We start from the raw sequence: 12,988 nt of genomic DNA on the forward strand, positions 1-12,988 counted from the left end.
GAAAACGATTCAATAGTTTTTTTGGTATGCCTATATCATTCAGCCTATTTTTTCAAAATAAAATAATTAAAGAAAAACCCATTAACAACTCACAAAATAAAACCCAAGGCTAATTTAATCAATTTTTTGATATGGCAAAACTTATATATCGTTAAATATTTCAAATGCATATAAAACATCTTTAGAAAATCAAAATCTATAGAGCTACTTCTTGACCAATTTCTTCTAATTCATTTCCAGTGTCGGTCCTATTAAAAAAGATAATAAAATACCAGTCATAATTAAAAAGAAATAGATGCTTTAGATGTTCTATTTAGCATGCATTAATTAAAAGAGAAACAAGAACATCTAAACAAGGTAAAGATATGAATATGTTTAAAATAAAATTATCTAACCATTCATCGATAAAAAAAAGATTACAAATATCAACTAAAAGGTAAATAACTAATTATAAAGATTATGTTAATACAAACAAAACCCATAAAAAGAGTCTTGTTAATGGTAGTTTTACTTCATCTCTCTCCTATCTCTAATGCTCTCCCATCCACCCTTGCCTAGTCTTCTGTATTCAACACACAAAATGGAGGTTTTGTAACACTATCACATAACTCCATAAGCTCCATGACCATCTTCCTCTAACCCTTTCCTTCCACTTCTTGAGAGAGATAATAATGGGACCTCTTCTCCCACCACCACCATACTCTATTACAGCCAAAGACTTGCCGTATTTCATTGGAGCTCCGTTGTGCTATAAACCCCATCGCGAGCGGTTCGAATACCCCATCCTTCATAACATTGAAAATGAGTATTTTTGCTATTCTGAAAGTTTATTCATACACAAGGACAAGATACATACTTAAATCATCTCATCATAAACAGTTACCCAGAAGATGACAGAGATGACTCTTAAGACTACTCAGCAAAACCTCCAAAACAAAATTACAACTATATACAGTCAAAACTGAAAGACACGAAACGCTTGCAACTCTTTACAGATGATGGCTCTCGATACTAAGCTCATTTATCCTACACCGATGGATGAAACAAGTACATAATTAGCCAAACAGCAGTAGTGCTACGAACTGGTAGTTCCTCTGTACACAGATTTCGGGTTATCACAATGCCATATCCATGTGTCTTGCTCAGCCCGGCATTTTCTGTTTATTAGTCATACCTTTAACTTCCTAAGCAGATAGAATGGCACTATGTGATTGATCGGAACAGAGATTGTTGCAGGAGATACCAAATTTGGCCTTCTCGTGGTCGGTATCGTTCAATGAAAGCAGCCTTTTCTGTATCAATTTCATAAATAGTTTACAAATGAGAAGATTGTTTATATCATTTAATGAAGTAATATAGGATTAATTGTTAATCATATTTTTTGATTGGCTTCGGAAGCTCAATCAATGGCATTTGACAAGATGCACAACCGTAATTTTTTCTAGAGTTACATCGAAACATCATACTAATGTAGCATGCATAATAGATTATTCCCCACAAAGCCATTATTCCAACATCAAAACATTATAGCATGCATAGCCAGATAATTCCCCAGCAAAAAAGGGTTTCCAAAAAAAAACTTCTAGTGAATTTTCGAATAGGAAACAAGTACTAAATCTCCAAGTGTGACTATAAAGGTAGTAGTGGCTCTTCTACAACCATTCCACAGATTGAAACGTACTTTCAGTAGCAAATGAAACCTAGGTAAGAGCACCTTCTCAACTTATGTAAAGGACAACTTAGCATATTGGTCAGGAAGCAAAGTCTAATAAAACATAAAGGTGATCTTGTCAGTCTTGTTAGTTATTGCAATTTTTCAAACGGCAACTTCTACCATATCTCAACCCCCCATCCTCCAACCCAAAGCTAAAAAAAAAATCACCTCAGATCTTGTAACTTACAATCAATCTGGGATAAAATACAATCCAGTAAGAACAACTTCTCGACAAAATATAAAAGCACCATATTGAACGTCCAGTTAAGGTAAAATCAAAGATGAGCGAATGTCAGGATAAAACTATCAAATGTCTTAATCAAGTTCAAAGTTAAGTTTTGAAGCTGAAGCCTTATGCTAACTAGAAAAATATTTGAACTATAGAAGGAAAAGATGATACAGTTAATAGAAGCTGTTAAAACACCACAAACAAGCATAAATCTTTTGGGAAGAAATTTTTTACCAAATTAATAAGAAAACAGTGATAACACTTGCCAATTTGAAACAGTGATATTATATGAAAATTGAATATGTTACAAATCTTCAAGCTAATAGAACTTCACCCCCTTTAAATTTCAGGTCCCTAAATTTGGTGAACCACCCCAAGTTTTCACTTGAAATACAATTTCCATGGCCCAAAATGATGGAGCAAGATTGTGTGGTAACTAGGCAGGTTGCGATAACTACAATTAGAGAATGTATCCGAATGCCTTCCAGATCAATGCTGCTCTCATGATTTGTATTAATAGTCATCCTACAACTATAGCCACATTTACTTCTCTCTCTCTCTCTCTCTCTCTCTCATGACATCAACATACAATTGCTAGTAAACTACATGATCGAGTCCATACAGAAGAGCAGCATACGCACATGCCTCCATGACATTCTATATAACAAGAATGTGAATGGGTGGCTGTCTGATTCCAGACTTCAAACCTAAATCTCTAAAATTAACATTAGCAATAGCCGTTTTAGGGTTGATAGATGCATCATGAAAACATATAGGATAAATCCAGAACAACATGAAGCAAAAGAAATACTGGGCATAGAAGAAATGACTTACATAATCCTCAAACACAGGACTTGTCAAATTGACAGCGAGGTTTTTCATCAACAGCAATACCTGGGATAATGCACGTAAATTTGTTACATAAATCAGCAGCTTCATCAGAGAGAAAATAATTGAGAAAAATCTAAAGCATACAATCTCTACTGAGAACAAGGGGGTGGGACAGTATTCTTTTGCTACTAAACCTGATAACCACAGAAAAATGGTAAAACAAAAGAACTAGACTTTTGAAGAGGACGGACGTACAGTTTCCAGATTTACTTGGTCCATCTGCTTCAGTCTCTGCAAGTGACCAGTGGTATTGGGATCAAAGACACTGCCAATGAACTGGTAAACTTGAGCGAAATCTGGCATTACTGCATCAAACGGAAAGTAAGCTTATCAGCAATAGTAGGTCAAAAAAATTCATGAACTGATAATAAAAAATACAAGCAATATTAATAACTACAACTGTTTAAAGCAGCATTGAGCAGAAAATACTTGACTCCAGAAAAAGGTGAATTCCAGAAAATACGGGTTCTCGAGCATGTGCTCTAAAGCATGAGTATCTCCCAAGCTAATACAGTACCAAATTGTAATGACCTATGGAAAGCCCAAGCCACATCTAAGCCTATCCTCACAAAAGAAATAGTAGATTGCAATTGAAACCTCTTGGAATCATTACAGAAGGTAAGAACTTATCCATTGCTAGCAATGTGGGATTTCATTCACCATCTTCTATACTCAATTCGAGGTATTACCTCTCTCTTAAATTTTAAGGTCACTCATAGGTCATTCCATTATAGGTGGCACAGCTTAAATCCCACACTTTTGACTAAATTGCTTTGATACTAATAGAAACGACAGCAACATCTGTGCTATAACCCTAAAAAAGACTAATCAATTTGAAGTTTTCCTAAAATCACTTATAAACCCAGTTTCACCTAGTAAATAGCCAATGAATTTATTACCCATGATTACTTTTATAACATACCCACCCAATGTGGATTATTCATATTCCCAATGGAGGACAAGGATGCTACAAAATAATAGGTGATTGAAAAATAAAACATGCATTTTCAAGTGTTAAGCTAAAATAAAATCAGCGAAATCTGACCAGACAAGAAAAGCTAGACTTGTGCATTCATGAGCTCCAAAAGTTGAAGGATAAATGATTGTATATTTAACATAAATTTGGAATACTTATAAAAAAAAAACATATATTTGGAATCAAAGGTGAAGCATACGGGTGAAAAGAATTACAGTTGAGACATGCAGCATTTAGAAAAGACACAAGGAAAAGAAGAAACATATTAACCCAACCAGGATTTACATCATGGAAGTTTTTTTTTGGTATAATCTTTTTCCTGATAAACTATTGTTAGAACCAAACTCCAGAATGCATTGCACCTGATATGAACCCGTGGGAATGGAATCCCTTGAACCCACAATCAATTTGAAAACTCTCCAAGAAAGCCAAAATCAAGTCAATGGATGGAGAACCGCACCCCCAGAGATTCCATTATGACAGTGCTACTGCACGATTAGTTGTAATAAAAATGTTTAAAGGAGGGAATGCCATTTGTCATTCTCATAGTTCTGTAGTGAGGAAACATGGCACAGCGGAACTCACTCTCTGATTATGCCCAAACCTCAATTGTTAAATTAGAAAATTGAAAGAAAAAAATTACGAAATTACGAACCTCTAACTGGCTTTCCATGATCCTCTTGATCGACCTTTTCCCCTCTCGGCCAAGTCCTTGGAGTGCTTTCATTACTACTACTATAGCAGCAATTATTTGCAATGGGTGGCTCAACCAATCCCGCATCATCTAAAAAACCCAAATAAATATATGTTATGTAAACAGAATGAGGCCAACATATTTTTAGAAGAAAAGAATATAAAATAAAGTTTCAACTCGCAAATCAGGTAGGAACAGCTCAAAACCTTTAGTCACTTGTGAGACACAGGCTACAGGCGCAGAGTTAAGACTCCATGTAGACAAAGTTGAACTGGTTATTGGATTCCCAGGAACTGATGATGAATCTGGCCTGTAAACATATGCAGGTTGAAGCATAGCAGATGAAGATTGATATGGGCTAGTAACTTGGGATGAAACTGAAACTGCAAAATTCACACAAGCGGAAGATCAGCTCAAATTCTAATGGAAACTACAACATTAAAAAAGAAGAAGAAGAAGGCCAACCATCCCAACCATTTTTAGGGGCTTTCTGTGGATACGGATGAGCTGCCTTTCTCTTTGGTCGAGGCGGTGGCACATGCTCACTTGCTCCACTCTTCTGAACCTTCAGAAAATACTTCTGTGCATGACTACGAATCTGCAAAAGGAAGAACAGTAAAGGCAAAGACAACGGGATAAGGTGGAACAGGAGACAATAGACTAATTCTCCAACACAAAGGCTCAGTTTAAAGCTTTTCGTGCTCACATTATCCGATAGTTTCTCAACTTCAAGGTAATAAGTAAGTCCGCACCACTAAACTTACCTGGATAACCGTCTTAGACCCTACGAATGCTTCAATTTTCTTCCAGTCCCGATCAAATCTGAAATGATTCAAGCAAAAAGATAAATTAATTTAGAAACAATTAACAGAACCAGAAGGTTTTCTCTCATATACAGAAACGGCTCCGATAACAGAAGTATTTCAGGTAACTGTTCAGAATTTTGGCATTCAATTATTGTGATCTAGAATCTTCCACTGAAAACCCCAAGATAGAAACAAAAATCTATCATTTCCCCTCAATTCCTCAATATTCTCAGCAACCAAACAGAAAAAAAAAAAAAAAAAGAGAGAGAGAGAACAAATTCCCAACGCTGAAAAGAAACAATTTCCAAGGAATAACAAGCACTCACAGTTGGAGAGCTTCGAGGAACTTGTCGTGCTCCTGCTCCGTCCAGCTCTCCCTTGACTTGGTAATCGTATAGGGTTTCCGGACCTTCTTATTCGCATCATCCGGGAACGACGCCGTAGAAGCACTTGCAGCGCCGGTGGTGGTGGTGGTCGGCGGCGGCAGAGAATTGGGACCGGCAGGAGAGTCCATAGTAGCGGGATCGAAGAAGTAAAACCCCTGAGCAGGGTTTGGGCTCACAGACACCATAACGCTTGAATCCACAAAGCTCTTATTTCCTTTGTTTCTTGCCCGCTCTCTTTTCCTCCGTTCGCTTCCTAAATGATAATTGATAACAACTCGACCGCCTTTTGAATCCCATATTTATATGCAGAAGCAGAGTCTGTAGACTGTGCCTACCACTTTGCGGACTACCGTACACGTGGAGGTTTCGTTTCTTACAAGCTTTGGAACTTAGAACTTACGGTGATTGTGGATGCGCCACGTGACTCCTCGTATACCTCTGGGTTAATTTATTAAAGAAAAAGACTTTCTGTTACACAAAATATTTTTATGTATTTTTTGTGAACTCCGATATTTTGATTAAAATAATTATTTTATATTAAAAATAATAATATAATTAATCACATTAATTAAATATATAAAAATATATATAAAAATAACCGTACATAAAATTTTAAATTTAAATTTTTTATACCCTTACATAAACAATCCACTATAGTGATAACAAAAATGATAGAGCTATTACTTATTAACAATTTATTTATAATTATGAATTAAAATAATATATTTATTTTGATTTGATATTTTTAAATATTTAAAAATCCTATTTGCAACTAAATTGTAAACATTCCGTATTGGTCATATACGATTTATTTTCACTTATAAATTAAAGGAATATAATTTAGAATTAAAAAATAGAATTTTTAATTATAAGACATTAATTTGATCAGTTTCTTAGTCTGTTACATTAAAAAGTGTTACAAATTCTTTTAAATCTCGAACAAAATTTCAATTAAGATTTTAATTTTTTAACTGTAATTACAAAAGATCAAACAAAAATTTGTCTATATTTTCGCAATCACTATCACATTTTAGAAAAAAAAAAAAAAATTAGATTTCTATTAAAATAAAAATCTCAAGTTTCTTGCTATTCATTTATATATTAATGAGATAAGATTTGAGCAGGTGTTGAGTTCGGAAGATCGGAGTGTATAAGATACATGATATTTTGTATGCTTGGTAATAAAGATTTTACATATATGTATTATATTATAGTAATAAGTCTATAAACTCATTAAACGACATTGAGTTAATGATAACTCTTCATTTGTGGATTCAAATATTCATGAGATTGACGAGAGTCCTCTCATTCTTTAAGGGTGAGGTGTTGTGTTTGATGCAAAGAGCTGTCTCTTAAACTTTGTCTAAAAGGAATAGGATGGAGGAAGAACTTCAAAAATTGTGGGAAGGCTTTAGTCTCAAGAATCAAAAGAAACACGTAGTTGTGTTGGATCAAAAAGCAATAGACAAATCATTAGCAAAAGGAAAATGTTTTCTGCTAGCTTTGATAATTGCTTACAAGCTGATTAACATGGAGGCTTTTAGGACAACTATGTCCAAAATATGGAGACTAGAATGATGGATACAATTTGTAGATGTTGGTGAAAATTGGGTCCAATTGGAATTTCAATATGATTGTGACAAGTATAAAGTTATGAAGGGAAGACCTTGACCCTTTGACAGAATGTTGGTTTGTCTGTAGGATTTTGATGGTAACACTCCACTAAAGGACATTCATTTCTCCAACGAAACTTTTTGAATTCAAGCACATAACATGCCTCTAGCTAGTATGACATAAGAGGTAGGAGTGAAAATATGTTATGGTAGAAAATATGTTATGGTATGGGAAAGGTGGTGGAAGTCGAGATAGATGAAAAAGGTTTTGGCTGGGGAAGCTTCCTTCAGATCAAGGTGGAGATTGACATCACCAAGCCATTGACAAGAAGCATATTATTAACCATCGACTAGAAACAATTATGGATTCCATTCAAGTATGAAAGACTTCATTCTTTCTATTTCCATTGTGGGGTCATCAAACATGTACAACACTGCTCAGGAATCAATCAAGACAGCAGCAAGACAGGGGGAAGAGTCAGTATGGCCCTTGGTTACAGGCCAATCCTGCCAAGTCTAATGGACATGCTACCAAGAGGTATGGTGGAGACATTGCTCAACCACCACAGCAAGTCCGGCATTATGGGAACTCAGGGGAGGTGCTCAATAATGAAACAAACTCTACTATGTCAAAATTACAAAATTTTTCTTTGGACAAGATGGAAGAAATCCCTGTAAAACAGGAACTAAGGGAGCATTTAAGGAAAATTGCAAGTTTTGAAAAGTTTCCTAAAATGCTCAATGAGAAAATAGATTTGACTTCCTTTCCACCTTTGAAAATCCCGCTCTTAATGAGAAAGTTTTAAAGAAGGAGAGTCAGCACAAAATGGAGGATAAAATCATTATGCCTATAGAGGCAATCGAGGAGATGAAGGATCTCTCATAGAAGGAAAGTTCATAGTCAACTGATCCCCCTAATTCAGGCTTGTCTATTGTTAGTCAAGCTAATTCTCTGAACCAATTTCTTTCTCATCAGATCAAGGAACTAGTTCAGTCCAAAAAAAAATCTAAATGGAAGATGAGAGCTTGAGATAAGTTTTTCAATACAGTTTCTATTGATCCTATGAATATTGAGTTGTCTCCCATCACTAGCTCTAGCAAAAGAGAAGGAGGTATATTTGGGGAGGAAGGTATTGATGGTAGCTCTATTAAAAAATAAAAAACACTGGCATTAGTTGGTGGCACTTTACAGTAGGATGAGTTGGTGGTGGCTGCTCAGCAGCACCACTAACAACCATGAATTGTATAAGTTGGAACTGTCGAGGGTTTCATAACCCTCAAACAGTTCATGAGCTTCATCTTATGGTGAAGAACAAGCTCCCATTATTCATATTCATTATTGAAACAAAATAAAGTAGAAGTAGAGTAGAGAAAGTGAGACATGGTTTAGGCCTTGAACATAGTTTTGTGGTGGACAACAAAGGCCTAAGTGGAGGTTGCCTTTTTACGGAAAGATGAGATGAATGTAATTCTAGAATCATACTCTCATCACCATATCCCTCTAAGAGTTTCTTATATGGGTGAGAGAAAGGAGTGGTTGTTAACTAACTTTTATGGGTTACCAATAACTAGTAAAAGAATAGACAGCTAGAGATTACAAAGAGCATTGAAACCAACAAATGAGATGGCTTGGATTTGAGTGGGAGACTTCAACGAGATTAGGCATCAGAATGAAAAGTTTGGAGCTGCTATAAGACCCTCCAGTCAAATGGAAGAATTCAGATTTGCTATTGAAGAGTGTGGGTTAAGTGACTTGGGTTTCCAAAGTGACAAATACACCTGGAACAACAATAGAAAGGTCCTAGTTTACCAAAGAGCGACTTGATAGAGTTTATGGAAAGTTTGCATAGCATGACTTATTTGCAAATACTATAGTGAGAAGTGGAGCAGCTCAGTGCTCAAATCATAGACCCTTCATGATCACAATGGACTCTAGAGTACAGGAGGAAAGAAAAGGAGAAAGATCATTTCGATATGAAGTTTGGAACAAGCCTATGCTTATTACTAATAAGTTAAAGAAGACTGTTGAAAGCTTGCTCAGATGCCAAGCAAAGCTAAAGGAGTGGAGTAAAGAAAGTTTTGGTAACCTTAAAAAACTTATAAACTCCAAACTTCATCAGATCTTAGTTTTATAGAAGGCTAACACAGCAGATCAGATGAGCAGTATCAAGGCTTTACAAAAGGAGGTTGACAAGCTTCTTGAAGAGGATGATATTAATTGGAAACAAAGGGCTAAGCATAAGTGGCTAAGGGAAGGAGATAGAAACATTAAGTTCTTTCATCAATGTGCTAACCAATGAAGGAAGACTAGTACTATAAAGAGCATCAAAGATGATAGTGGAAATGAAGCTGTATCTCTAGAGGCTATTGTTGTCCAGTTCCAATCAAATTACCAAGAGCTTTTCTCCACATCTCACCCTAAAGGCACAACAAATTGTTTGAGGACCTTGAAGCCGAAAGTGATTGCTGACATAAATTATTACCTTTCAAAGAAGTTCGCCACTTAGAAAGTCGAGGAGGCCATTTTCTAGATGAACTCCCTTAGCTCCCCTAAACCTAATGGGTTCCCACCTGCTTTCTATCAACACTATTGGAGCTCTATTGGCAAAGAGGTTAGTGATGCCACTTTGTCTGTTCTGAACTCTGAGGAGAGGGTTGATGAGATTAATGATACTCATATTGTTTTAACTTTCAAGGTGAAATCTCCTTCCAAAGTGACAGACTTTTGACCAATAAGTCTGTGTAATGTCCTATACAAAATCATCTCAAAGTCTATTGTCAATAGACTAAAAGAGGTTCTCCCAGATATTTTTATGCCTGGTAGATTAATATCTAACAATATGATTGTTGCTTTTGAGGCAATGCACATAATGAACAACAAGTTCACAGGGAAGGTTGGACATATGGTTGTGATGATCAAGGCTTATGGCTGGTTAAGCTGTGATGAATGGAAGGCTTATGGCCATATTGAATAAGCTGGACATGAGTAAGGCTTATGGCCATATTGAATGGAAGTTTCTCAAAGTTGTGATGATCAAGCTAGGCTTTGATCAGAGTTGGGTTAACTTGGTGACGTGTTGCATAGAATGCTATCTCATACTCACTACTGGTTAATGGTGTCCCTCAACATGCCTTTAAACCTTCAAAAGGTATTAGGCAAAGGGACCCTTTATCCCCTTATCTTTTCATCTTGTGTTCTGAGGTGCTGAGTTCAATATTGAAGCATGCAGAGAGTCAAAGAGCTATCACTAGCATCCCAATTGCTCATGGCCAGTTACATATTAATCATTTTTTTCCAGATGATAGTTTGCTCTTATGTAAAGTTAACTCTCTTGAGTGGAGTAGATTAATTCATATACTGAGCATATATGAAAAGGCTTATAGTCAAAGATTAAACAAGGAGAAAACCTTCATTCAATTCAGCAGGAATACACCAAGAGAAGTTCAAGAAATCATTTTGAACATTGCATGAGTAAGATCAATTGTGTCCTATGAGAAATACCTTGGTTTGCCAGCTTTGATGGGGAGATCTCGAGCCAATTCTTTTAAAAGCATACTCGACAGAATGAGGCTTAGGATTAGTAGCAACAAGGTCAAAACTCTTTCTTTGGCAGGCAAGGAGATCATTCTGAAATCAGTGGTGTAAGCTTTCCCTACATATTGTATGGGAGTTTTTAAACTCCCTTGCAGCCTGCTCATAAACATTAACAAAATTATGCAAAACTATTGGTGGGGTCAGCAAGATTAAGAGAGGAAAATCCATTGGATTTCTTGGAGCACTATGGGAAAAGCAAAATCAGCTGGAGGTCTGGGTTTTAGAGATCTAGAGAGCTTTAATCTGGCCATGCGTACTAAGTAGGTATGTCGCTTATTAGAATACCCTCAACCACTAGCTTTTCAAGTTCTTAAGTTGAAATACTTCCCAAAGGACTCATTCTTTCAAGCTAAATCGAGCATAAGTCCCTCTTCTAGTTGGACAAGCATTTTAGCTGATAGATCATTACTAGAAAAAGGAATAATTTGGAGAATTGAGAATGGCAAAGATGTTCAGATATGGAAAGACAAGTGGCTTCCACAATACTCCACATCCATAATTCATAGTGCAGTAAAGGTGTTGGAAGAGAATGCAACAGTGTAAGAACTCATTGATTCTGATACTAAACATTGGAAATCCTCCATAATTGATGAGATCTTCTCGAGAGAGGAAGCAACTATCATTAAAAGAATTCCTCTAAGCTGCAATGATAAGCCTGATAGACTGATATGGAAAGGTACTGTAGATGGTAAATTCACAATCAAAAGTGCTTACCATCTTCACAAAGAATTGATTAAGCAGTCAAAGGGCCAACCTTTTAATAGTATGGGTGGTAGAAATGTGTGGTCTGACATTTGGAAGTTAAGTATTTCCCCAGCAAATAAGATTTTCTTGTGGAGAGCATGTAGAGATGGACTTCTTACTAACCTGGACTTGTACAATAAAAAGGTTGTGGAAAAGCATAATTGTCCTATCTGTATGAGGGGGAGGAGTCAGTAGCTCATGCATTGTGAAGCTGTTTTGCAGCTCAGGATATATGGGGCTACTGTTCCAGAAAGTTGCAAAAAAATTCTCAATCCAAGATGTTCTTCATGAAACTGATAGAAGAAATGTGTAATAATGCAAAAAAAGAGATCCTGGAGGAATTTGTTGTGGTCTCTAGAAGAATTTGCTAGAGGAGAAACAATTTTGTTTTTCAAAAAGTTTTCAAGCACCCTAATGTAGTGGTGAAGCAAGCCATAGAAGATTTGCATGGATGAAATCTCTACATTCTATGGTAGTTAAGCAGCCAAGCAATATCAGCTCAATGGATCTAAGGCTGACCCTCTTCTAAAAATTCCTTTAAGATCAATTGGGATACAACAATTGATAATATTCAATGCAAAGTTGGTATTGGCATCATAGTTCGAGATCAGAATGGATCAATTATTGCTACAATGAGAATGAATCAATCTTTGTTTCCTTATCCTCTATTGCCATAAGTTATTCGAAGCTACCAAGTTTGGGTTACATCTGGTACTTCAACATATCCTGATGGAAGGAGATTCATTACAGGATTCAAGCAATTACTAAGGAAGAGAAATCCTAGACTTCTACAGGGATGAAAGTTAGTGACATCAAGCATCAGCTTCAGCACTATGCTAAGTAGTTCGTCCATCATGTGAGAAGAGACGCTAATAAAGTTGCTCATGTCTTAATTAGGGCTGTAAAAATAAATCGAAGAACCGGAAAATCGGCCCGAACTAGTTGGTTCGGTTTTGGACCGGTTCAGTTTGTGACCCATTCCTCCTTTTTAAAAATCGGTCATAACGGGTACGGTCTCGGTTTTATGTTTTCTAGGACCGGATCGATTTGCATATTTATATATTTTCAATTAATTTTTAATATTATATATAATAATAATAAATATTAATTATATACGAAATAATGTTATATTATAACTTATAACATAAAATTTTAATCTTAAAATGAACATTTATTTGACCATATGTTTTAAATATAAAATATATATTAATTACATTTTATGACTTAATAAATTCTAAACATATTTCTTTTAATAAATATATTGGTATTACTATATACTAATAGTATTAGTGTATTACTAATATTTATATAATATATATATAAGTATAAGAGATTATATA

General features: G+C 35.6%; 1 protein-coding gene across 2 annotated transcripts; it reads right to left on the reverse strand.

The window, feature by feature from the left end:
- Window positions 1–423: 423 nt before the first annotated feature.
- On the reverse strand, window positions 424–5,969 carry LOC109003524 (protein REVEILLE 5). 2 transcript variants are annotated; one of them, XM_018981688.2, is made up of 8 exons: window positions 5,637–5,969; window positions 5,269–5,326; window positions 4,979–5,102; window positions 4,711–4,887; window positions 4,466–4,594; window positions 3,030–3,139; window positions 2,778–2,837; window positions 424–1,292 (listed from the first exon to the last, which is right to left on the reverse strand). In XM_018981688.2, the coding sequence occupies exons 1-8, from the start codon at window positions 5,879–5,881 to the stop codon at window positions 1,185–1,187; spliced, it is 1,011 nt and encodes a 336-aa protein (XP_018837233.1). In that variant the 5' UTR covers window positions 5,882–5,969; the 3' UTR covers window positions 424–1,184. The 2 variants fall into 2 exon arrangements, with proteins under 2 accessions (XP_018837233.1, XP_018837232.1); XM_018981687.2 differs by having other exon boundaries at window positions 4,970–5,102.
- Between the last annotated feature and the right edge of the window lie 7,019 nt (window positions 5,970–12,988).

Source organism: Juglans regia, chromosome 7, assembly GCF_001411555.2.
Source record: "Juglans regia cultivar Chandler chromosome 7, Walnut 2.0, whole genome shotgun sequence".
Classification (NCBI taxonomy): domain Eukaryota; kingdom Viridiplantae; phylum Streptophyta; class Magnoliopsida; order Fagales; family Juglandaceae; genus Juglans; species Juglans regia.

Bases quoted from the DNA above. Each gene is read 5' to 3' on its own strand.
- LOC109003524 (XM_018981687.2), bottom strand. From the start codon at position 5,881: ATGGTGTCTGTGAGCCCAAACCCTGCTCAGGGGTTTTACTTCTTCGAT. The intron at 4,888-4,969 runs GTTGGCCTTCTT...TGAATTTTGCAG, and splicing joins CCCTAAAAATGGTTGGGATG to TTTCAGTTTCATCCCAAGTT. The intron at 4,595-4,710 runs GTTTTGAGCTGT...TGGGTTTTTTAG, and splicing joins TGTCTCACAAGTGACTAAAG to ATGATGCGGGATTGGTTGAG.